Below are 27,444 nucleotides of genomic sequence, written 5' to 3'. Positions count from 1 at the left end.
ATGGGTGTTAGTCACAGGATGGAAGAGAGTTTGCAAAATGCTTAAGAAACCGAAATAGCAAAGAAGATGCCAGATTATTTCTTTCTCCTATCTGGAAGTCCCAAGTAAGAGTGGTGTTGTTGAAGCAGTTAGCATATTGGACCTACCCTGCAGACGACATATTAAATATACTCATTTAATCTATTCCATGGGCTGAAATATCTCCACAGTTGAGGGTGCTCAAATCCAGCCCCAGTACAGGCAAGCAATTCATTAAGATGTGCAAACCCTACCACAGTCATGTAGATACATTTGGTCAAGGACACTGTATATCCAGGACATGGCTCCTTTAGCACGAAGAATATCTGCACCATCTACACTTGCATTGAGACATTCCCCTGCAAAGTCTGTTTTCTTAATGGAGCCAAAACTGGAATCTGAATGAGTTGTACTTGAAAGCAATTGCTTCTCTGCTTTTAATTAGTACTGCTTGAATACCATTGGTTGAATAATGTATTTGATGAATAATGTTGTCGTCCATCAAATAAATTATTCAATTAATCTTTTTTTTTGCATTACCTAAACACTTCTATAGAAGGTTGCAAATATCCATTGAATAATCTATTAGAATGATGCATTGCTTTTCAAATATACTATACAACAAATAATTTTATCTAGTATTCAGCCAAGTTTTCCCTTAATTAAAATTTACATGTATATAAGAACTGTGCCTGAAGAATCACAAAGAATTTAGGTAGTAGCAGACATGAGGTGGAGAGAAGTGTTTCTGTTGTTATGGATGATTTATGTTTTGTAACTCCTGTGGTATTGTGTTTTAGGAGTATGTCAGGGAGGCCAAGAGCTTTGAAGAATATATATATTTTTTTAAATAGAGTTATTTTTATACTGATCTCCAAATAAATATATGCATTTTACCAGTGACGTGTAGCCACCCTTGCAAGAGAAGTGGTTTGCAGTCAGTTCATTGTATAAGGGTGGAGAATGAACAAACAGAGGCTGAGGAGAAGAGCCAATTTCCCCACGGATAGGTTCACGTGTCAGGCAGCATCTTCTCATCTGCACTGACATGCAGAGAGCTCTCACACCCAGCAAACTGCTCAAAGAGCCCATCGCAGAAGGACTGACTGCTCCTATCAGGGTCCAAAATTGTGGGTGGCAAGGAACCCAGCTTCCAGATCTAATATTTACACCAGTAGTTTGTGCAGATGGTTCAGATGCCTGGAAAAAATCAAAACACATTTGAAGAAAGCTCTAGTATGAGTAGCAGTGAACAGGGTGATGGCTCACTACTGCCTCCTTCAGATGTCACCACCAAAACGTGTGTGCATACATGTATGTTGGGGTTGGGGAGCAAAAGCGAATGTGTCCACAACCCGCCCTGGCGGTAATGGTAGATGACTAGGCAGCCTGCTCTGCTTTTCCTCTTCAGCTCTTTGCTAAGAAACTCTCACCTTTTGAAGGGACTCTGTTGTGCAACTAACCAGGATCTGTGTGACCAAAGAAGGGGTTTTCTGTCCCTTACACAAATGGACAGTGTTCCTCTCCCTCTCATATGTGCCTTGCACCTTCCTAAGCCATTTCAGTTGGCACTGTTGCATTTGGAAGTTTGGTTTCATTTCAGACAGGAGGAGCTGGTCAGAGTCTGGCCCTGCTGCTGCAGCACAGGCCAGTACCGTGAGTAGCGTCTCTGCAGGATGGGTAAAGCCTGTGGCCTGGGACTCTGCATCAGGGGGACTGGGTGTCTGGCCTGAATCCCCTGCCTCATGTCTGTTGATGCTCTCCAATGCAGATAGCAGCTCGCATTTCCAAATGCACCCATGTCCTGGTTTTGGAAGCTCGCATTTCCAAATGCACTCATGTCCTGGTTTTGGAAGCTCGCATTTCCAAATGCACCCATGTCCTGGTTTTGGAGGTGAATGAGGCCCCTGAAGTCTGGCATTCAAAAGCCTTTAGGTGTCTCTGGATCTTCTGCCTTGCAGGTTTGGCCAGTCTAACTCCATCTCTCCAGACTTTGGCAGAAATCAAGTGCCCTCTCCACTTCAGCACTTTTGGAAATCCCTTTGGTGCCTACCTGTGCTATTAAGACACCTGAATACCCTTGAAAATTGGGTGCTAGGAGGCATTGCCAGCTGTGGTGTTCAGCATGGACGATCCCTCCCGTGAGGTGCTGTGGGGGGTGAGCATCCTGGAGAGAGACTTGAGCAGTGGGAGGCTTCAGCTGTGGAAGAGCAGAACTGCGGTGCATGGGGCTGCCCGTTGGGTGGTTTTCACTAAAATTCACTTAAATAAAGAATGAATAGCCAGTCTTGTTTTGATTTAAGAGAGGAAGCAAGTCCTTTACTCTTTCAATTACATTTCTCTTTAGCTGCCAGTTAGCAAAATTAAAGAATAATTTAGAGGTTCAGAGGATCTCCATGAAGTATGAAATAACCCAGTCACCACTGCGTTTGGGGACCTCAAAGACAGTCAAGGAACCTGGATTGAGGCCATTAAGGTCATCTGATTTAGTCTCACAAAATCAAGTGGGTTTTGAGGTCTAGTTGCTTGGTCAAGAATACTTTTAAAAGAAAAAAAAAAAAAAAAGCCATTTATTCAGGAATTTAAGTCCTGGGTTTTATTGCTAACTCTTGGGAATGGTTTTACAACAGTTTACTGTCTCTCTTGTTTTGAGTGTCTGTCTCAAAATGATGTCGGCTCTTGATCTAGCCAACTTGACTATATCTTTCTATTAAAGTTACACTTCCTATGATGGTGGATTTAATTTAATGCAAACGAAATTGTGTCTAGGTGACATGATCTGACTGTGTTATGCAAACTCCTACATTATAACATTCCTCTCACACTAACTAAAAGCTTTGTTGCAACATATTAATATAGAAGGGGTTATTTGTTTTGCTAGTAATAAAGGCTGTATATTTGCTGTAATAAGGTTGACTTTTACACAACCTTGGGGAGAAAGTTACGTTATTTATTTATTTTTGAAGAGTTAAAAATTAAAAATGCATCTTGTGTATGTTCAGATGAGACGAGAGTGAAGGAGAGTACATACAAATTCCATCAAATACAATTAGCATAATCAGAGGCTGGATGAGAGCCACAAATGATTGCACAAGGGAAAAAAAAAAAGTAGTTCCTGGGATCTTGGTACATTGCCTGAAGCTGAGTGGGACACAAAGCAGTAGGAACTATTTTTACCCAAGGGCAATTTTTACCGATACTGCCCTTGCAAGCAGCTCTTATTTTATTATTTTTATGGATTCTTTTTCTGCCCTAATTTTGTATACTGAATTATCCATGAGGATAAATGTCAGAGTGGATTAAGATTAAATTAGAAACTAGATACTACAAAACAAAAAATCTCTCTCCTTCCTATGCACTCTGTTTTCTTTAGTTTGGGTTTGGGGGGTGAGAGGGATGTTTTTTTCCCCTTCAGATGCACCAGGCTGCAGCTACATTGACTATATTTTAATTTGAATCTTTTTACATTAAATTTTCTGCACAGATAATTCAACTTCCAGTATCCTATCTTCCTTGGTTTAGGTCATCATTCTCTTCATAGAGTTCCTGAATTTCTTTCTTCTGCTTGTAATATATCTGGATGATATTCTTTGTCATTTTTTTTTTTCCTTTTTCACTCTGGTTCTGCTGCAGTGCACACAGGGGCATAGTCAGAGAGTTTACAATAGCTCCTACCTTCCAGAGAGTGATGAGTAATTTAGACCACTTGTTATCCAGGGCTGCCAGACTCCAGCTTCTAACAGAGCCAGTGGAGAGAAGTAGGCATGACACCTAAATTAGGTACCTGTGTTACATCGTTTAACTGCTGCCCCTAGATCTTACCAAGTTAGTTATAATAACCCTATTGATGTTAGCAGGTAAAAGCTCAGCGTTTAAAAATTTCCCCCATGTTGTACACAGAGTCTTTGCTTATCTGCAAGACAGTCTTTTCCCTGCCTCCTTCTTTCTTCCCAAACTGGTTCTTTTTTCTGTCATTTTGTCTCTCATCTCATATTTTCTCATCTTCCACTCACCTGTTTTCCACTCTGACACATGCAAATGCTCCAGAATACATTCATGCACTAGTACTTCATTAGTCTTTCTCATATGCGTACTTTTTTAGTTGTTTGGGTTTTTTTTTCTGGGCCTGTTTTGTTTGGCATTCTTTTTACATTTTAATACAATATATGCTTAACAGTGCTTATTTAAAATTGCAGTTGCTTAAACGCTCCAAATAGTCCCTTTCAGAAGTGGGAGGAGTGCAGGGAACGTGGACAAAGGCAGCTGACAGACTTGTATTTAACACATCTTCTTTTGCCCACAAAACCATGTTTACAGGATTGATTCGACCAGTTTCTGGCTCAGAGCATCTTCCAAGAGTTGCTTAGTCTTTAAAACAATTTTTTTAAAAATGAAGAACAGTTCTTTCTCTCACTTTGTGCATTCACAGATCTCTCCCAAAATAATGTGAGCCAGAATTTCTGATGGGCAGAAGTCAGTCAGTGGAGCACTACTGAGAAGTTTTTGAGAAGCGGGATTGCAAGCACATACAGCTGGAAATAGGAGTTCCTTCCCACTGGGGAAACGTTTGTTTTCTGAATATAGGAAAGATTTGGGGAGGTTTTTAAAGATTTTTAGTTACACCATTCTTTCCCTCTGGTACTCTTACAGGTGGGCTAATGCTACTAATGCCCCTGGGCTTACAGCTCAAGGTAATATGCTGTGCTGGGTGTATGACAGCTTATCCAGACATGGAAATGTCACAAGTTTAAAACCTCCCATTTTATGCCCTATACAGCTGTAAACAGGAGTTTTATTCCACTGAGAAAGGCAGATTTTTAGTTTGCCGGTGGAGTTAGCTCTCCCAGCTAGATCTGAAAGGGCTTGAACTCCCTGAAGCCTGGTATTGAAAAGCTGTACAGTCACATTTTATAGATATTTTACTTTCATTAGTGAAATTAAAAAAAAATAATACAAACTGAGACCTACCTAGCTCAACCTCTGGTAAATAATTTAAATGTACAAATTTACTCATGAAAGAGAAGGAAATTAAAAGATGTCTCAAGATGACTAGTTCCAGAGGCAGATAAATAATTTTTTAAATAGCAGCGACAACAATATCTTATGCTTTTCACCTCTTGAAGAATCACAAAGCTGTTTAAGAAGTAACTGCTGCGTACAATGTACACAGGGAAGGCTGCGTCCACTGCTGAAGTGTGTCTGCTTTGGTGCTGAATGTGGCCATGATGCCACAAAGCAACATGGGACTGGATAAGAGGGCTCCCACATGTCCTCGAAGCAGCAGGGGAATATTAGGCAGGCAGAAATGTAATTACTGGAGTTGAAATTGGGCCAAGACAGTGGGACTGACAATACTTTCTTGGAAAATGTGCTCTTTGATCGTAAATATCCATGAAGTAAGCTTGCCAACGGTATTGATTTTGGCAGTGGATTATCACTGACAGCCAGGATCTGCTGCCCTCCTGCTTTAAGCGGTGCTCTAATAGGTTTTTAGACAAACAGCCGGGGCAGTACATAGAGAACAACTCTCAGGATATGTTCATCACATCACAGGTTCCCCGAATAGATTGACTACATGAGAAATACTGTGCAGGCGTTTAGTGCTGGGGCAGCAAATCCTACATGTTCAGGACGTGCTGGACCTACACGGACCGGTTACAGGTGCACCGTGTAATGTCCAACCTGCCAGCATCAGCAGCTCCGTGCAAGCTCCCATCCCCATGCTGAGGCTGATCGTGCTCAGCCCTGCTTTCATCATGAGCTTCGACCAAAATGAAGCATGAGCAAAGTCTGACCTTCATGATATCTTTTTTCCTTCAAAATCTACACCTGGGAGACGGTTGCGGGCTTTAGCAAATGTAAGACCTAGGTTTCAATAGCAGACACATTAGGTAATGATTCTTATAAGCTGATGGTACTTTTATTTTTAAATGAAGTTTAGTATAACTATAAGAAGGCTGTTGGTTAAAATAATGAGGTGAAATTTGAGAAAGTGAAAAATAATACCTGCACATCATCCAAATGATCTTTGTGTGCAAAATGCATTGAGATTGTGCCCTGATCCTCAACTGACAATTCTAAGTTCTACTGTAATACAAATAATAACCAGATATTTAGGATAGATTAGAATTTACTTTTGGATCCATTAGCATTTCTGTTAAATCTGACAAACGATTTAGAAAATCTATATGAATACAAAGTGCCTGCTCATCATATTTTGTGACAGCTGGGTGAATACTTGACATCTTTGTGCTCTTAAAAGAACATATGCAAAGACTCAATTTAATTTGTAAGGTTGAGGGAATTTATTTGCCTAATTTTGAGCCCACTAGCACATGATGGATTGAAAGTTCAGTTCTAACAGGAGTATAATTGGGTTCTCATTTCACTTAGGAGAGAGCGTGATAGAAAGGGTGAGGAGAGAGATAGAGACATGGGGAAAATAAAGTAAGAAAATGAAACTGAGAATACTCATGAAGAAAATTGCAATGAGACTGGAAAAAAAAATGCAGCAAGGAAGAGCATGAGAAAAAGCCTGCACATACAAATAAGATACTCTTTAAGGGGACAGAAGAGAGAAAATAATACATTCTTAATCATAATGCCAAATGTCTTTTGGCTGGAAAGAGCTGATGCTTTAAAATATAGTCATCTTGGTAGCTGAAAACAAAGATAAAATATTAAGTGTTTAAGTTGTGAGAAGGGAGAGAAGAATGTTTCTCTAAATACTTTCTCAATCTCAGTAAGTAAAGCAGCTCATCAAATGTTCAGTCTTACAAGGATAGCGCTTCACTATCTGTGGTGCAAATGGTGAGCTACAAGGATAGGACACATGGCCACGGCCATAGAAACCAGATCCTGTGGGATAGCCTCGAGCTTGCTGACCATCAGAAGTTAGTCTGATGTCTCCAATGGATTCATTTGGGACAAGGACCAACCCACACTCCAGAGGTCAGCTATCACTTGCCAAAATATGCCAAGGCATTAGAAGGTACATCTCTGTTGACTGCTGTAGGACCTTGTTGTCTGATCAAGGTGTGTAGGTCAGTACAAAGCAAATGGAAGTACTTTTCCTGTGATACTTGTATTTACTTTGATTTTTAGGTAAGAACTACATTTCCAGCTGTATCACTGGCAACTTTCATTAACGCTCCTTGTTGAACAGTAGCTTTTTCATCTTTGTGCTCTGCTAACGTTGTAGAATTAAATGGGTTTTTCTGTCTTTTTGATTGTATCCTGATATTCTGTCACCTTTTGATCTCTGTGTTGTGCATATAGACTGTAAACTCCTCCAGGTTCAGACTGCTGGGGGATGCATAGTGGTGTATTTTTTTCTTTAGAGAGTGCCTACTATGGCAGGGCCACAGATACCGTGGTACTGTGAAATAATAGTAACACTATTAGTAGTAATAATAATAATAATAATTTCCACATTGCCCTTGTGATACCTAGGAAAAACAATTTTCTTTAAAGTTTATTGAGAGCTCTAGGGAGAGCTGGAAATGGCAACCTACAGACACAGCAAAGAGCCTCAAGTACTGATACATTTCTGACTTTATACAGCAACTTCTTAATCCGATCACTGGTTAATTTAATCCTGTTTCATTTGATTGGATCCCCTGGAACCAAATCATTTGTATTGTGTTTTAGTCTGGTATTTCTGATCGTTGTCTTTGTTAATTTGATCAGGATTGATTGAACCAGTCATTGAAAATAAATCACATAATTAATCAAATGCAGCATTAGAAAAGCAGATCCTCAGCTAGTCTGTTAGCTTTTACCTCATGTTTTTCTTCCTCAGTACATGGAGTTTGGAGAAAAAAGCAGAGATTAACATTTTAGTAGCATCCACATTTCAGTAGTATAAGGGGATTATGTATACATATATTTATTTAATTGTTTATATAGAGTAGAACAGAACAGGAGTAGTTCAGTTGGAAGGGACCTACAATGATCATCTAGTCTAACTATATCTCCTCTCAGAGCATCTTAATCTCATAAACTTTGTGACCCTTTCTGAGACAGTAGTTTCAGGTGAGTGTTGGGTGGAGGGTCTTGCTTAATGACTCAACTTCCATAATGACTCGGTGATTTTAAGGGAATCAGCCTGTGATCTATGTTTGGATTTGGCACAGAATCAATAAAAGTAAAAAACCAAGGCTCTGTGCTTTGTTCTAATAAGGTCCGGATAGTCTAGTGTACAGTCAGGGCTTGTCTCAAGCTGACGGTTACTCCAAAAACTGTGCTATGGGTGAGAGCAGACATTTTGGATTTGCAACAAAGATTGTTTTGATCTTTACCTCTTGAGTGGAAAGGAAAGTATCACACTTTTAATTCCTTTTTAAAAGTAGATTTTTGGTCCTTTTTTGACTCTTCTCTCACTATGATCGATACTTGTGACCAAAGTTGGCCATTTTGACCTGCACTGTTAGATATTTATAGATTTGTGTTCTAATTGAAGCTGTATTACAGCAAACCATGGCTCTGTTTGTGTTCTGGAGGTGATGGTTGCACAAATAACAGCTAAAACTCCCTTTGCCTCACCTGAAAGCCACAGCAAGTTCAGCTGGGGATATGCTGCCTCTTAAGGGGTATTATCTGCAAAGACTCTGGGCTGGTCTCCCTGGCAGTTCTTCCTGGGCGGTTACGAGGGCACTGTCTGCCCTGCACCCATCCTAGCAGAAATAGTAGCTTCTGATGGACCATGACCTGCAACAGTGGAGGCGGAGAATTAGGAAGATCAGATCATGACGTGCTGCTATAGATGAGGTATCCCTACCAGAGGTCATTTAATCTTAGTTTGTTCTTCCCTACATGGTTTACAGAACCAACCTGTGCTATTTAGGGCTCACAATAACCCCTCTCTCCCTCCCTGTCACCCTGAAGTTTCTTGAGTAGGAGATTATTTTTAGAGGTGGTTTATTCTGTGATAACTTCCAAGGAGCAAAAGAGAGTAGGAGGTTTTATGTTTCTAGTAGCACAAATTTTCTCTGAAAGATAACATAACAGAGGATTTTCAAAAGCACAGTCTTTGGCCAAACTCCCCACCTTTGCAGGGTTTCCTCTTCTTAATTAGTCCAATGGCCCAAACTGGACACCTAGAAGAATTTAATCTTAAAGGAATAAAAAGTAAAGGGATGTAAAGCAATTTGTTGTTGAAGGAAATGTAAGTAGAGCTTAATCTTAATAGTACCCATTTATCCTTGTTGCCACAGAGTAATATTGAAGGATCATCTCATTCACACCCCAAAAATGAGAGTGAGGTGTCTGGAAAAAATGGGTGGCAACATAGCACAATTTCGGCAGGCCTACTAGTAATGCTCGCCACAGCTATACCATTATCTGTTTTACTTTAAATTGTGTGGCTGTGGACAGCAAAGTATGTCTAATAGCCATTTGCTAGATTTATAGCTTGGTATGTGATGTGTTTGCCATAAATCTTTTAGAAAGATGATGGCTGAGGCAGCTGAAGCATTCATGCTAGTCCACGAATCAGTTCTGCCGAAGGAAAACAGGAGAACTGGGCAGCTTCCTGCCGGTAGCATGGAGATACAGAAACAAAATGAGCAGGAATGCTTTGATGGAAAACCTACAGAGTGGAAAAATTGGAGAAAACAGTGACTGTGTTTCCAGAAAAAAACCCAGATATTAGCACTCTATTGTAAATCAAATTAAATGACTGCCCAACTGCCTGATCCTGCACTGAACTTCTTGTGTTATTAAAGCTATGAATCTGAATGGAAGCGGGATTGCATCTTGAGACCTCATTCCCAAAAAGGATCTGCCAGTCACGTCTGGTCAGAACAGCTTGGTGAATGTTTAGCTTCTTTTAAGAACCAACTGGGAGACTGATGGGTTCGAGCTGTTTTTGCACAGACTTGTTTGAGTCTTAAAATGCATTTTCATCTGTCTGCAGAGAAAAATAACATTTTAATAAGACTCATTGAGATACGTGATTTTGGATTAAAAGGGAGTGCAGTATATTATTTTAGTATTTTTTACTGTGGAATACATTTGTGTTTCTCCTGCATAACTGAAATTTTTAACAAGACTGGAGCAATTACAGGAATAGACAGATTTTAGATGTTATCTTGTGTGTAGGAAAAGGAATGGATTATTAAAGTGTATAGCCTCTTTGAGAGATGCAGCGTTCTAATCCTGTTTTCCACATCTTGATTTTAGCGACTGCATAACTTACCTTCATAAGATGCTCTTAATTGAACATTTCAATAGAATTTGAATAAAGTCTAATATATCTGGGATTCCTCCTCCACTCCTTTAAAATATGATGTAAAATTTAATAGTCTTAATGTACATATCCCAGAGCTAATTGTTTTATCTTGTAAATCAGTTTCTCCTCATCTTTTATAAGGCATTTACTTTCAGACTGAAAGAATAAATAAATTCTTGATTGAAAAGTCTTTGTTGTTTCGTTGTAGAAAAAGGGGGGCAGCTTTATACATGTAAAAGGATTTTTAGTTCTTTTTTAATTATTTACAAACGCTGAGTTAAAGGACAGTGGAGTTTAAATTATGCATTAAATTAGCATCTTACTGATGGAAGACTCTCAAAGTTGAAATTTTTAAATTGCTATGAGTCAAATTCAGGCACAATTTAATAGCTCAATTGATGTTGATGAACTTAAGGCAGTGATAAATCTGGACCTATAGGCTTATTTTTCTTTTTGCTCTGAAAGGTAAGCATGCTGTTTCTACAGTACTGACTGTCCTTTTGTTTGAGAGTTGACTGAGTATACTTTGATCCTTTTTTTAGAAAAAGAATTCTCTGTTCTCCCTTAAAGAAAGCTTTCCGAGACCTGGATCAGGTTATGGAAACTAAAGTGAGCACACAAAAGTGCTTGTTAGAAAGTGAAATTTATGTGCAAACTAAATGTGCACTTGATGATAGCCTTATTGATCAAGCCAAGTTAATAAATCAGTAATATCATGCAGCACTGTTCAACACTCACAGGCTTATCTTGGTTTTCTTTCTTTTTTTTTTCATGTGCCTGCTGCGTAGGCAGAGAACATGCACTTTTCTGCCACAGAGTGTGTACTACAATTGAAACACTGGATTCAGAGGGCTTGAATGTAAAATGTCGGCATCCAATACAACAAAAAGGAACTTTTAAAGAAGTAACTTAATACTGGGATCGGAGCCTAAAGGGGCAGTTTTTACTTTATAAGTATTCCTATTTTTATCTCTAATTTTTTAGGCCCTGATTCAGATTGAAATTCAGGGTCCTGTTTGGATAATTAAAAGAAATCCATGGGAAATTTGAGACAAAAATGCCATATGGAGTGACTTCTGAGCCTATCAGTGGCCAGCATTTCCATTCAGGATAAATGTTTAGTTTCCAAGCAATCTGCCATTAGGTCATTCTTGAGTAGCTTTGCCAGTACACAAGGGTTACATCCTTTGTACGCCCTTGGGATTCTGGTCTGACAAGCACTTACTCTGTTATTACACATATTTTCTTTTGCCCTCTGACAAAAAGCACTTATGATGAACCGGATTCATCTGCCTCTATCCTGGGATGCCTGCAGGATCTCTGAGAGCCCTCTTGCATTGCGTAGTGCATGTTCTCTGTAGTACGTACTGCTGCGTTGTTCCTGATGTTGCGCGTTTTCTCCTCCGTTATGAGATGATTTTGCATTCGTAGCTTTGCTCTGATTTGGGGTTGATCTGCATGCCGACCGTGTTAGTAGAGGAGGTTCTGCTCAGGCTAAAGTGGGGCTTCTGTGCTCGAACCCAGTGTCGTGCGCTGATGTCCCTGGTGTCCTGGAGCAGCAAGTGTCGCAGCCGGGACCTTGGTTCGATACCTCAGCTCCGTTCCCTGATGTTCTCGCTGAGAAACGAAGGCAGCTGGGTGAGTACCTGAGCCTCTGCTGGTGAAATTTGCCAAGACAGAATACAGAGTGCCATTTATGAAGCACTTCTTATCATTCCATGTTCCCTCATTCATTCCCAGCTAATGCTGAGCACCTAACTAGAGCACTGGTGTGAGAGTGGTGGCTGTCCTGGGCAGTGCAGCCACCAGAAGGAAGTAGATACCACCTATGGTCAATTCACAGCCGCCTTCTATCCCATCTTTCTCTCTCCTTTTCCATAACCTCATTCTTCCTCCTGCCTCCCCAGACTTGCAGCCAGTGTGGATAGTGAGCCTTAGAAAGGGTTAATGAGACAGTAGCCAATGACCCATTCCCAGTGTGGAGTTATCTTCCCTTGCATTGTCAGAGCTTGGGAATTTGCCTGACTGTCTTAGGGGGGTAACTGAGGCACAGATGCAAATGAGACGGCAAAGAGGCTCAGTCCAGGGAAGATGGGGTTGGTGTTGGTGAGGGGAGGAAGCTGGACACGCCTATTCATCTGCCACCTTAGAAGCTCACAGACTGGGTGGTGAGAAGCTCTGCAGTGCATGAAGCTGGGATCAGGGCTGGGTAAAGGCAGTTGTGCTGTGCCTGTCAGTGACGTGAGCCCCACTGCACTCATGGGTTTCTCCAAGCCTGTGTCATTAACCTTAATGTGGGGAGTGTCTTTAAATCCTCTGGAAAATGGGAATGGATGCAGACTGTACCCCGCTGCTAAGCCATGGGTCTTGCCTGGACACTACACCTTAGTGCTCCAGAGCTCACACTGGCTGGTGGCTCGTCGCTGGATGGTGTTTAAGATGCCAGTATTGAATTATTCTCTCCACTCAAGAGGGAACTAAGACTACTTTTGTCTTTTATGCAGGGTAGCAACATTTTTCCTATGAGTTAACTGTATTGTTCTCTTTCTCACTGCTCTCACATTAGCTTTGGAAAGAGAAAAACAACGCTGTGTCATCGCAGAATTGCCTGGTGATGGGAACTGTAAGGTAGATGAGTTCTTCTCTCCACCCATGAGCAAGTTCCTGAATGAGTTTTTACTGCAGGACAGCTTGTTCTGTTCCTCTTGCACGCTGGCCTGTCCATATCTCTTAGGTTTTTAATACATTACAGTACATCCATCTCTTAAAACAACAATTTCATTTCTGTAGCCCAGCCCAACAGCCAGTGCTGGGGAGATATTGCTGTCATCACTGCATCTTTAAAAGCTCTACATCCACCCTTAAGAGCTTCTTTGGACACGGACTAGACTCAGAAATATGCTTGGGATCCTGTCCAGTACAGTATAGGAATTTACCCCAGACGAAGATATATCCCTGTGTGGTTCAGATTTCACATGCATGCCTCATGCACACAAATAATACCTGTTCCATGCAATATTTAGCAGCATGAACTACAAATTAGACCATAAACTCCTTGGTGCAGAGACCACTATGCTTTTTAGAGCACCAGACACGTTCAGGCTTAAAACCCAACCAGGGCCACTAGTCATTACTTGTTAGAGCGAGGCATAGCTAACAGCTTTAAAAGGAATTCCCTCATTAAATTGAAGTTGCTTTTACCCATGACAGGCCATAAAACCTGAATCCATGGGAGGGAATGTTTGCCTCTATGCATGCGTGTGTCTTAGCCTTTTTATTTTCAATGGGGAGAGAAAATAGAGTGGGTTGCATATTGGATACATTATCTTAGTATTAAGCTGCCATTCCCAATCTCTTTTGGATAATTGGAACAGAGAATCACTACTTCTCATCCATCACTTTAAATGAAGGCCTTAGTAAAATAATTTTGGTCGCTGGGAACCACAAATAGGATCCCTCTATCCAGATTAGTTCTTTTGTGCTCATGAAACTGTTTGAATAGGTCTTAGCACTCTGAGTCGTAGCAGGATGTATGTCAGCAGTTTTACAAGCCTTTGGGGAAATTGCTCAAATGTGTTTATAAGGACCTCCCAGGAAGTGTTTGGTGGTGTTGAGCCTGGGGAAAACTGTATTGGAATTTTTTTTGTTGTTGTTTTTTTTTAATTCCACTAACATATTCCGTAATGCTGGTAGTTGTGCAGTAGGCTTTATGTTTCCATTGATGTAAAAAAGGTCTTACTAAATGTTTAGGTCATATTTCATCAAGTATTTGTAAAACTTTGAACTTGAAGTCAGACAGTTGTCTCTATGCCTCCTGCACACCTAATAGTAACCATGTAAACCGATACAGTATAGACTGAATCACTAATTCCCAATCTTTAGCACCAGCTGATTGCTGTGAACTCGCGAACTTTCTTGTGGATATTCTGAAAAGCCCCATGAATCTGAAGGTTTTTAATGTTTTAATTTAATAAGGTTCAGTGGACCAGCTGTACACCAATTACTGTTGCCTATGGGCCATGGTTTATGACTGTTGGAGCTACAAAAAATCGACAACCTGGCAACTTGTCTGTGTTAGTCTCATGTAATTCTGAAATTGTTCCATCTTGCTCCGTTCTGCCTGTACATCTGTATTGCAGTTAATTTCCTTAAAACTGGGAGATTGCTCACTGCTGGAGTTCAAAGTGGCAGGCTTGAGGTGAAATGCAAGCTTCAACTGAAAATTTTATTTGTTCTTAATGGTTATTTCAAACAAAAGAGTGTTAGAATCCTCAGATTTGGATTTGGGGTACTCTATCACAAAGAGCACAGATTGAACATTTTAGGGGTGCTACAAAGATGCTGATGATTTTTTTAGTAATCTTTGTAGTCTACTGTGAATGTCAACAATTAAATAGCCAGTGCTGCTGTTGACTAGCCAGGCTTCAACAGACCTTTTAGAAACCTTCTTGTCTTTTCATGTAAATAGACATTTGGCAGTATTTTAAAATGTATACCCAGTAGATTTTATAATGCATTTCCTTTTTTCATGTGTTTCGTGTTTAATTCAAACAAGCATCTGACATGAAAGCTGAAGATAAAAGTGTAACATAGTACAATTAGTTTCTGTGAAGTCTGCGGATCACTAATGGAACACATCTTTTCCCCCTGCACAACCAGCATAATACAGGCCATTTTTTGGTCATTTGTGTTGTACATTAAAAGCATCAAATAAGAGTGCTGTCATGTGCCTGAGCTCATGGACAGAAAGTTCCTTTGTTTGATAAGATTGGAAATAATTTTGCTTTCCAGATACGCAAATGGGTAATTGCTGCAATCGGATCAGAGACATGTAACACTTCTAATGTAACCCTTCATGTATTAAGAAAATGAATGCAGAAATTAGATCAGAGACCAGAAATGTGTGTATATATATATATGCGTATATATATATACACAAAGAAGTTCAGAAAGCTGTTTTTCTGTTTCTGTCACCATTGTCTAAACGGTGTTTCATGAATGTGTGTTGTGATTTCGTACCAACTAATCTCTAGCTCTTTCTGATCAAATAAATACAAGCTCGGGAGTACAGTTTGAAACCAATGTGCTGGACTTGTGCATTTAAATCCACTGAGCCTCTAAGAAGCAGGGTTTGTGAATGTATTTAGTGAAAAAAAATATGGAAAAAATAGCATTTTATGGTAGTGGAAAAGTATTGACAACAAACCTGTAAACCTCCTTCCTCTTTATTAATGCTCAAAGTATGGAATTTAGATCTAGATTTGGGTGCTAAGACCACCAGTTTCAAATGTGCCTGATCTGGTGCTCTAGATTTTTGGAAAGCAAGCTTTCAGTTGCAAAATAGGCAACCGGATTTTTGTAGGATTTAAGAGAGCTGTGTCACATACTCCCTTTCTTACCCATTCTGTACAGAACATATGGGTTCTTTTAAAATTATAGCGTGTGTGGTTCTGTATTATTTAAGGTACAGGAATATTTTTTTCTTATTTTAGATTGACACTGTTTTAAAGCAGCTTGGGGATGTAACAGAGTTACACAAGACGCTGCACATCTTGACAATGCCACATGATAATGAGAAGTATGTATTTCAAACCCACTTCTAAGACCCAATTCATACAACAAAGAAATGCAATACACAGTTGCCACATGTGGAACGTGTAGGGCTTGACTTGAGTTGTGTATCCTCCTATCTGTCTTTGATGATTCGTAAAAATGCCCAGCTCTCTGTATTACATTTACTGTTTTTAAAAGCTTTGCTTTGGGATAAATAATAGTGTTTCTGTGGAAAGTATCTTAGATGATACACAGGCAGAAAATGCTGCTGGTGCTTTTTTTTTCTTCTTTCTTTTTCTGCTGCAGAGTGCTTTGGCCACTGTTAAACAGTTTAGCTAGATCCAAAGGGATACTGCTAACATGAACTGGTAAACCACCAACAGCGTTATATCCTCCTGTGTCAAAGACCTTGTACAATGTAAAAGCTAAAGGTATTCAGATTAAGCCTTTTCTTAGGACAATTTATAAATAGAAAGCATTTAAAAACTGAGATTTATTTCTTCGCCTCCTGCCCTTTCTTTGCCATGAATACAACACAATGAATCTTAAAGCTCTTGCTTGTCTGCATGTCCTCTCTTTTTGCCTTTTCTGACTCTCATTTCTATTTCAATTGCAAAAGTTGTACAAGTAGTTGAAATGGTGGGGGCAGAAGGAAATGTGAGTCTAAAACCTGGGTATTGTTGTCCTTGGTGCCATTCGAATAGTAAAAAATCTGTAGAAGTTAAATAAACAAACAAACAAACAATCCCCATTAAAAATACCAAAAAAACATGGAAAAAATAAATTCATGCATTTGGGAAAAAAAAAAAAAAAATTTGGACGGAAGCTGAAAATTCTAACTTTAAGATTCCCTGCAAAAAAAGACATTAAGACTCACATTTCCCTGTGAACATCTGCATTTAATGAAGTACAGCATTTATAGTGGGGAAGATATTCCCATTATGGATCCTGAGAGGAAAGAGATCAGCACAGCAAAACCCGTTCCTCCATCAAGGTATGCACCCAGGATTCCTCACTCCCAGAGCCAAAGGAAGATGAAGCTCAGGTGGAAAAGGGAATGGGTGATAGGAGGTGTCAGAGGCACTCAGATGAAGGAGGAAGTGTTGGAACAGGGCAGAAGTGCTAGGGGGGGTGTGAGTCGGGTAGAAGGGAGGGCAGGAGTAAGCAAGCACCTCCAATGGATTTAAAGACAGGAGGAATGACTGATGGGCTTGGGAAAGGTGTGCGTGTATTTGCAGAGAGCATAAATGGGTCCACTAATGGCTTCTTTTCATGGGGTGATTGAGGTATTGATGATGGGGAAAAATGCTGCTGGTGTTGACAGAGATTTCATTGGTACTACGTGACCCAGGACATTTATGGAGCTGCTGTGCCCCGGTCTCAGAGCTAAATTACTTCCCAGATGTAAGGCAAACAAGCAATCGCTCAGACTGGTCTCCTGTTCTTTATGGCTTCAGTCCTCAATACTCATTCAGCAATAGGCAGCTGGTTCCGTTTTCTTGGTATAGCAGTTCTGACACCAGTAAAAACAAAACAAAAAAACTTTTAATCTTTCAGCAATTAAATACGCAGCAGAGTTAAATAAATGAGACCTGTTGGAGCATCCTTGTTTTCTACAGGCCTTTTCTCAGCAAAGGCATGGTTGTTTGGGAAGATCCCCTAAAACTCGGGGGGGGGGGGACCAGCTTAGCATTTAAATCCATGTGATAGTTTTTTATCAAAAAATCTCTTTCACATCATATCCCCTTTGATGATTATTCAGCCCCAATCCTTCCTCTACTTTACAGTTATTTTAACATCTCTGAAGAACTGCCAACATACCCACTTTAGCAGCCAATGACTGTTATGCTGCTTTTTTTTATTGGCATTCAATTTTAAGGGTTGACAGACAGTAAATACTAAGACTTCTCTTTACTGTTCTACAGTAATTTGTCCTACGGTTGTAAATAAGTCTCTGTTGTTCTGCCTTCTGCTAAACAAAACTCACTATTTTTGGAAGAGACTGAGCAAAGAGAAGATAGTCCATTTTATGTAAGCTCTGACTGAATGGATATTACCATATCTGGTTTGGTTTTTTTTATTTTCAAGGCAAAAAAGCAACTTACTTCTGAAAGTGTAAGTTTGTTGTGGACTTTTTTTTTTTTTAAAGGTGAACTATTAGATTTCCAGAAGTATTTTTTTCAAATGTATTGTATTTCACATACAGACATGTCATGCAAGCCTGGAGGAAAATGATATTTAAAGATCTTAGGATATCCTCTTGGATTGTAACAAACAAACAAGCAAGCTACTAGCTATAGGAACAGTAATTATTCCCAGTAGCCTAAACATTTTTATTCTGTATTTTTCTCTCTCTCCGGTAGACACCTTGCATTTCCAAGACTGAAAATCAGCCTCAAGGACTTGCAACGAGCGTCAGGTGGGGACAGACACCCATCAATCAGTCCACGCCCTGGGACACTGATGAGCCTCCATCTAAACAGATGAGGGAGAATGAAAACCCAGGTATGTTTCTAATCTTATTTGTAATTCTACAAGGGAAAATCGTTCAAAGCAAATTCAATGTACTATCTCCATTTACCTCCGTAAATTAGACTTCATTGTGAGCCCTTTCTTTATTCTTTAGCAGCGTTTTTCTCTCATTGTAAAGACCCCTCAAGTTTCTTCTGTGCTGGGGCTAATATAATGTATTAAGATGCCTGCAAGTTCATTAGAGTGGGACTTTTTTTCTCCTTCTCTGCCTTCACTAGAGGAAAAGGCACTCTGTAATACTTTAAGACCTCTTTTATGTCCAGAACTACCTGAAATGATTTCCAGCTTCCAGACACATATCATACATTGTGCTACTATGCCAGACGCCTAATTACAATCTCTTTGTAGTGGCTGGAGCACCATTATTATACACACAGAGTGTTTGTCAGGGAGCCATGAAAGCATGGTGGGGAAAGAGGTTAATTTTCTTGGAAGCGTGCGCTTAAGCTGCATAAAGCGCAAAATATATAAAACCACAAACATGCCGCATGACACCTGATGAGTATTTTAACAATTGCACTCACATTGCCGTAGCAATTTTACGCACTTACCGGTTGGGAATGGTTCCAGACCCTGAACTGCTTTAGATACCGTGAAGGAGAAGAGCGTGTCGGCACAATTCAGTAGTGGACACAGGTGTGGGAGGGGAAGGCTGCAGGTGTTTATTTTTGTTCTGGTCTCCCCCATGCCGAGCCCACCGCCATTGCTGGCCTCTCCTTTATGCTGCAGGTGCAGCGCCCTGGGTCACCACGGTGGCAGCAGGCAGCCAGCCCGCCTTGATCACGCACTCCTATGGGATGACGCAGCCGCCAACCTTCAGCCCGGCCGCCAACGTCCAGGCCCCCGTTATCGGCGTCACACCCTCCCTCCCTCCGCACGTCAACCCCCAGCTGCCACTGATGCCGGCCCACTACCAGCTCCAGCCGCAGCCCTCCCAGCCCCTCAGCAACATGGTGGTCAACCTCCAGAGCCAGCCCTTGTACACCAACAGCCAGCCCCTCAGCATGTCCTCCATGAGCGGCGTGGGCCCGGTGGCCCACCCGGGCCCCGGGGCAGTGGGCAATGGCCACCTGGCCTGCCCCATGCTGCCGCCGCCACCGCCGGCCCTGCCCTCGGCCGCCCTGCCCAGCAGCGCGCCTGCCACCAACGGGCAGGCGGCTGCCCCGCTGCCCCCCAACGCAGCAGGGGGCCCGGACAACACCAACGGGGTGCAGATGCTGCGGACGATCGGCGTGGGGAAGTACGAGTTCACGGACCCCTGGCACCCCAAAGGTAAGGCAGGCCAGCTCGGCCCATGGGGCGCATGGGCAGGGGTGGGCAGCGGGGCCAAGGATGGCGGCAGAGCCCTGGGCCTTCCCACTGCTCTCCTCGGGCCCGCCCGCCCAGCTCCCGCATCTGTCTTTGTGCTTTTCTTTAATGCATAGCTTTTCTGAGTTAGTGACACAAAGCAGTGCGTTAGAAAGAGGGAGGATGATCTGTGGGCGTATTTTGTAGTGAAAAACAGTTTTTGGGCCCGTCAGAGAAGCTGGTGCTCCCAATGGTAAAGCAGCCACCATCCTGTGCCTCTCCCTTTGAAACACACGCACCCGGGTTTCCATCGAACCACTTTCCTTCTGGCTTCAGTTGTATTAGTCACAACACTAACCTTCTTCTTCAACCGTTGTCTTTTCCCCATTCGAGTAAAAACCCAAGCCAAATACAAAGTAACCCTGCTGACTGACGCTAAACGACCCAAAATGTTCAGCGTTTAGGGGAAAACTCTTCATTACCAGCTTCATTGGGCTCAAATGCTGCAAAACACCCTGAATAGTCATAAGCATTCCTGAGAGGTGGACCTTTTCTCATAAGTAGTTTCTAAATGAGCCACACTGTTGGGTCATGTTGGAGTGTTATTTCCGAGTGTCTTACCCTAGACGCTTCAAAAATACCTACTCTCTGTGTACTTCATTTCTTATTTAATTTGCAGAGTTTTCCCTGCCTCCCTTAAAAATCATGACTGTGCCACATGCTCAGGTAAAGCAAAATGTAGCTTACAAAAATATAAATGCAGACCTATCAGCAAAATCAATTAAATTGATTTTAAAAAAAACACCCCAAAGACTTCATTAAGTCTGTGATATTTTATGTATACATTTGTATTCAGACACAATCCATGTGTAAATTATTTACTTGCCACAAGCTATTAAGTTCTGTTGTGTAGCTCTGTATTAAAGACAAGGAATCTCTATTAAAAATGATTAGTCCAATAACTCTTCCTGCTCATTACGTAAATCGTAATTTGGTATGTGCAAATCCTTACCAAACGTCTCTTGAAAAGGAGTTCAGGTACAAGCTCAGCAGTACTTTTCTGAAGCTAAATATTCGGACTGCTTTTAAATTTTGGGCTCCAAGCCCCAAACACGATAATGGTGATAATGATAGCTGGATGGTAAGCTTCGGAATTTTTCTTTAGTATCTAGATGGGCTTTAAGTCTTACCGGCCCAGCCAGGTAGCCAAAAATTGACCAACAGTTGCTTTATAACAGTTTTGTTAATTCTTTCCCTTAAAAAAAACCTCAAAATCCACAAAAGTGATTCATCAGCTCAGATTTATAAGTTTACAAACCCTTGGTGTTGTGGAAGGAGAAAGGAGATAGATTTATAATTCTGGTAGACTGAGCTGTAGTGGTTCTGCTAGATGTCTCTCTTCTCTGTGGAAGCTATTTGTCTTCTAAAAGGCATCATCTCCACTTTTCATAGCCACCTATCCCAATTTACTGCACTGGATACTCGGATACATGATCAAATTAACACAATTTAAAGGATTACTTGGTGTCATTGGAGACGTGCAAATATACAATACAAGGAAAAACACATAAGCTTAAACCACTTTCACTGCGGTAATTTGATCACATATCTGAGCCCTGGTGACACTAACCTAGTGAGACAAATGAGCATGTCAGTGACTGCACACTTGAGGTTAGGAATACTCTTAAATGCCTTGCATACTTAGGGCTAGCAGCATCAGCTGTTACTTACTCTTCCTCCATCAATTAACCATCAGCATATCTCTGGCTAGCAGAACTAAGCTTCAACTCAAAGCCTAAGTAAAAAGATTGTAAAATATTTAACCACTCTTTTAATATTTGATTTGCAGAGTCTTAGTCAGCATTCTTGTTATAAACCCTAGTCTAGTCTAATTCACTGAGTGCCACTGGTCAGCTGATGAGGCGTTCATTTAAGTGAGGAGGAGAGTTCCTCCCTAGATTATGCCAGGCATGCCACACCCAGCTCTGGTCAGGTATTTGGAAACCTTTGTACCTAGGAGAGGCTTGTAAGGAGATTATTAAAACAAAGCAGTATTTCTAATCCATGACAACTGCTGACACGTTAGCCATACTGTATGTTATAAACTGCAAGCTAGGCAACTGTTTTTCCAGGGATTAGCCAGTTTCTCTATGACCATCAGTTATTGAGTTATTTCCGTTCCTGTAGTAGTTAAAAATAAACAAATGTAAGATAACAAAGCATGCATATACAAATATCTCATAAGCAGGACCTATTTTATAGAGAAAAAGTAATCTCTATTTCCATTTCCAAAGGTAAAAGCCCTTACATCTAAAGCTATAATTCTTCTTGTCAAACCTAAAGTCAGAGAAGATACGTGTTGGTGTTGGTTGTTTTGAATGATAGAGAAAGAATCAGGAAAGAGACGACAACTGAGTGTCTAACCAGACCTTAAAACCTCACTAGGATGAGAGTTAATATAAATTGTATGGATTTCAGTGTGGCTCGATTTTCAAATTATTCTTTCTTTTACATTCTTCCCTCAGGGATTTCAGTCTCTAAAGCATGACTGGTTTCACAGTTTTACATGATAGGCACCTTTCTCTCTGGGGAAGGAATGGAAACTATGAGACAGTACTAAGCTGTTCAAATATACAAGTTCAAACTAGTTCTCTACAAGTTGCATTTAAATATTCTCTCTCTTTCTTTGGGAACCTTGGTCAGCATTATAATAAGAGCCACTGCTAATAGCCTTAAGATCTATCTCATTATCCTGAGATACTCTACTATTATTTCAGTTGACAATCCGTTCTTGTACAGGTTTGAATAATTACCCAACTATCCTGAAAGTGAAAGAGCAGCTCTTGCTGGTTAATATGATAGGGTTTCTTATATTTTTAGACTTTATTAGGGAGCTGATTTGAAATGTCATGTTTTATTTCCCATAATTATCTTTCATTTGGCTGTGTATCTGTTTGGGCCATATTATACTATATTCATGTAGAACTAGGTTTCTTATTTGGCTGTTTCTAAACAAAAATAAACAAATAAGTTGCCAAAAGTTAAAGGCACTGCTAGTATGCCATCTCATTTGCAATAGGTCAAGAGATCTCACTTACATGACTGAAGAGTCATTTCCATGGCTCTGCAGAAAATACATTTTGATAACAAGAGTCATGATGTAAGACAGGTATGTCATTCTCTTTACAGTGTCACAACTAATTCCTACCTAATGACATTGAAACTACCTGTAAGAAAATAATTTTTGCATGGATTAGAGAATCTTCTTGGTCTGGATGGGTTATATTCTGTGAAAGGATTTTTTCTTGCTTCTGTAATACGTTAAATATGAATGTTAAGTTTAGCTACATGATCCATTTACTTAGTGAATTTATAAAGCAGTCACATTATGAGAGACATAAATAATGTTTCAAAGTAATTATTGCTTTTAGCAATGTGTGGAGAACAGTAGAGCTGCCTTATGAAATGTATGGGATCCTTCACCATACACAGTCAACAGCAGTTTTAAGAGGTGTATGTTTTGGACTGTAATTGCCCTTTGGATAGGATTTATGCCAGATACCCCTAGCTGACTTCAAAAGCCATGTCACCTTAACACAGACACATAGCCTAATATTTTAGAACAGAATCAGCCCTTGTTTTCTATCCATGTTTTAAGTAAGTCTTGCTCTGTAATCTAAAGATGAAGTGCCAGGGGAATAAATAAAGCAAAATATTTAGAACCATGAAGATGTTCATTTTGAACATTCAGCAAAGATCCACTGAAGTTCACATAGCCAAATTTTTATGTGGCTTCTTCAGAAAATACAGAGTTGCAAATGATATTCAAACATAATTTCAGTATCTTCAGGCTGCATGATGTGCCAGCACAAGTTGTCGCTTGCACAACATGCCTGCAGAGAAGAGAGAGGGATGGCAATCATCGCTTCAGTTTCTGACACAATGTACTGGTGTCCCATGCCATGGCACAGTGACAGAGACCGATGTCTGTGTACCTGCCAATCCAGTTGAGCCCAAATGGAGAGAAGTTAATAAGTCTGATGAAGGACAGGAAGAGATTGGTTTCCTTGCAGAAATAACTGAGTGAGATTTAGTCCTTGACTTTTTCATAGGTCAATATGCTCCTTTATATCCAAGTCTTCCAGTAAATCCAAAACTGAACCCTTGGTGGATAGCCCTGCCGTATGTAGGACACAAATGTTCCAGCTTGGACTCTCAGATCTGTTACACATTTGAAAAGACACTTTCTTCATTAACTTGGTATACTTTGAAGCATGGTCTAACACAAAAAATAAGGAAAATACAGTTCTTCATTGCAGTACTTTCTCCTGCAGTGTAAAATTAGCCACGGACATTATGGGTTTTCATTTCTGGATGTTCATGGATAATACTGATGTTCATTTCCATAGTATTTTTGTTCTATAATTCTTTGGTTTGCGGTCCTCAACTAGTGGGAAAAGAAATCAGATGCTAATTAGTGTTCAGAATGTAATGACTATAGAAACATAACAATATCAGAAATAAAATCTGAATGTTAATCCTTGTAGCACTAATTCCTTAACACCATTTTCAAGCACCACCAAATACCATGAACTAAACAATAATAAAACTACAAACGAATATTGTTGCATCATCACTTATTGATTGCACCTTTCCCACTTGACTTTATTGCATTGGAATTCTCATTAGACCTCAGACAATATTTACTTTCCTTAATCATGAATAGTAACAAGGCAGGCTACAACATTTTGTCAATAGACATCAAATTTTTCTTCACAAAAGGCTGAATTTTCAAAGGGATTTCAGCTTGACCTGCAATTTTGTGAGTGTACCTAGTTCTAGACATGAATGCTGGGAGGTTGGGGGGTGTTTAAATTCAAAGTGCAACTTAGCATTTGGAATTCTAATAATGTTAATTAAAGGATATCGTGTGATGAAGACTCTAGAAAGCCTGTTTTCAGTTCTCTGCCTTGCAGCAGAATATGTGGTCTGTGTAACCTTAGGAAAGTCTCCTTATTTTTGAATCCATAGACATAGATAGGTAGATAGATAAATAGATTATAAAAAATATAGATATAAAATTGTACGTAAAATTTTAGTATGTGTGTGTACATGTATATGCATATATATATATGAATGTGTATGCATATAGTTGTGGGCAGGGAAGTCTACAATGGAAATAACAGTGTGTTCTACCTCCTGTTTCTGGGAAGAGTTAGGTTAGCAAAAAAATCTTTTAGCATGGAAATCTTTTAGCACTGTACATGGTTCTTACTGTGTTTTCCTTAAGACAGTATTGATTTTCTGGGGCAGCCTGAATGGTACCAAGATACCAATGACTAGTGATCATTTGTAAGCTCAACTTGGTAACGACACATAAGAGTTCACAGAATCACAGAATGGTTGAGGTTGGAAGGGACCTCCAGGGATTTTCTGGTCCAGCTCCCCTGCTCAAGCAGGGCCACCTGGAGCTATTTGCCAAGGACCGTGTCCAGATGACTTCTGAACATCTCCAAGAATGGAGACTCCACAATCTCTCTGGGCAAGTACTTAGTCACCCTCACAGTAAGAATGTGTTTAGATGGTACCTCTTGTGTTTCAGTGTGTGCCCATGGCCTTCGGTCCTGTCACTGGGCACCACCGAAAAGAGCCTGGCACCTTTTCTCTTTGCACCCGCCCTTCAGGTATTTATATACATTGATGAGATCCCTCTGAGCCATCTCTTCTCCAAGCTGAAGTGTCCCAGCTCTATCAGCCTTTCCTCATAGGGGAGATGCTCCAGTCCCTTCATCACCTTCATGGTCCTTTGCTGGAGTCTCCAGTAGGTTCATGTGTCTCTTGTACTGAGGAGCCCAGAACTGGAAACAGCACTCAAAGTGCGGTCTCACCAGTGCTGAGTAGATGGGAAGGATCATTTCCCTCGACCTGTGGGCAATACTTTAATGCAACCCAGGATACCATTAGCCTTCTTTGCCACAAGAACACACTGCTGGCTCATGTTTTAGCATGTTCATGCAGAGTAATGATCTTAAAGCAAACTGCTTGAACAGATCCTCTAAAATCAAATCTTTTTCAAGCTTAATTACAGTCTTTTGTCATTAGAATAATCTTAAAAGAATTGCAAAGTTGATGAGGGTATCTAAGCCATCGCTTGAGCAAGATTGAAATACATTTTTTTATGTTCCAGGTGGAGTATTTTCAGTAATTCATGCCCTGTCTTTTAATGCCACTATTGGTCAGGTCATAACAGACAGTGATTAGTGCACTGAAGCATCAGAGAGGACTTGTAATAGTCCTAGAACATTGCTATGCTAAATGTACAGCATAAAGAAGATCATCAAATTCTCTTTTGATTGACAGCTCTCAGTATATGAGTGACTTGAGATTTCCAAGTTTCAAGTGGAGAGTAGTCTCTCACCACTACCAATATTTTATGAATGTTATTGTAAAAAAAAAAAAAAAAGTGTGGTGTTGCTAAAGTGTGTTAAAACTCCCTGAAACTGCTCTTAAAAGTCATCTGCTCCATGCTGCTTTTTTTTATACCTGTTTTTTTAAATAAGCATTAGCTTTGTAACTGTAGTTCAATCTGTTCTTGAAAGCACAGAGCTGAAGAACTTTGATTTTGCTGTTAATGTGATATTATGTCATCAATTTCAGATCCACTTAGGCAATTAGTGATACATTTGAAGATGCTTTGAGTTTCTTCCCACCCTGAAGTCTAAGACATGGTTTGCTTAGAATGTGGTTTCTTAACAAATACGGTTTTGTCCGTGACATTGACCACTAAATTCATTCAAAATAAGTTTGAGAGGGGGCAGAGTTCTGTTGAACTACTATTTTCTCTCCTATCCACACAACACTATACTCACAAAGTGCAAAATTTCTTAGGGGCTGGATGATAAACAAAATCCAGGCTCCCTTTCTGCACAGAATACATAAGTGGTAACTCTATAAATACAGCTCAAATTTCCAGGCAGGCTACTTATCCATCCACCCAAATGCTGTTCCAAAAATCCCTTGCAGAGAGCTGGCACTGAATTTGGATTAAAGTTACTAATTGTCCAAAACACTCACAGAGTCTCTGTTCTCCTTTAAGAACTCATGTTTAATGTGTGATTTCTCTGACCTTGTCTTCCCTTGGTCCTCTGTCTTGTTCAACTCCAGACACATACTTGGATGCAACCCCTGTCTGCATCCAACCCTTTGGATGCAATGGGAAACATACCTGTTCCTTTTCATGCTGTCCTCATATAGTTGGAGCCACCTTAGAGGTGCTCTTCCTTCATGGTCAATCGTCTCCACAAGTTTGGCTTTTGAATTTTCCACTAAGATTTCTTTGTCTTTACGGCAGGATAGTTCCACTTCCTTTGCTGTCATGACATTAAAAATGGACAGTCAAGTTATAGCTACTACAGAGTCAGCAGAGAATGGGAACTCCATGCCCAGTCCAGACTGAACAAGCTGGGTACATCAGGAGCCAGACTGTGCATTTCTGTATACACTTACAATGTTCTCAAAATGGTCAATTCTATGATCTCTGGAGATCTCCAGACAAGTAGATTTATCAAATTTCAAATGGTTTTTGGTTTCCCTACAAGAAAGTGGAAATACTGCTTTTTTTGTAATTACCAGTCCTCCATGGAGCAGTGCCTGAACTCTGAATGAAGAAGAATCATTTCTGTCTTGTTGCATTCAGAACGAGAATGATTCTGTCCCATGCTAGATACAAAAACTCTAAACAGATTTGTGAAATACAAACATTTCCAAATAGCGACTTTTCTTACCCTGCTGTGTCTTGAGATTGCTGATGATAAGCTCTGCTG

The 27,444-nt window shown here is 40.3% G+C and overlaps 1 protein-coding gene across 5 annotated transcripts in view; it reads left to right on the top strand.

Annotated features, from left to right (window-relative positions):
* KLHL29 (kelch like family member 29) overlaps positions 1-27,444 on the top strand; it is a 403,320-nt gene that overhangs the window by 242,554 nt on the left and 133,322 nt on the right. For 4 of the 5 annotated variants that reach the window (XM_074895564.1, XM_074895565.1, XM_074895562.1 and 1 more), the window contains exons 4-6: positions 11,774-11,887; positions 18,166-18,307; positions 19,064-19,606. In XM_074895564.1, coding sequence (XP_074751665.1) covers positions 11,774-11,887; positions 18,166-18,307; positions 19,064-19,606 — 799 coding nt within the window. The remainder of the gene's footprint in view (positions 1-11,773; positions 11,888-18,165; positions 18,308-19,063; positions 19,607-27,444) is intronic. The other variant, XM_074895563.1, reaches the window with a different exon arrangement.

The sequence above is a fragment of the Athene noctua genome, chromosome 1 (genome assembly GCF_965140245.1).
Source record: "Athene noctua chromosome 1, bAthNoc1.hap1.1, whole genome shotgun sequence".
In the NCBI taxonomy this organism is placed as follows: domain Eukaryota; kingdom Metazoa; phylum Chordata; class Aves; order Strigiformes; family Strigidae; genus Athene; species Athene noctua.
Note: the sequence above shows the minus strand (reverse complement) of the source record. Positions and strands in the feature narration are given on the sequence as shown.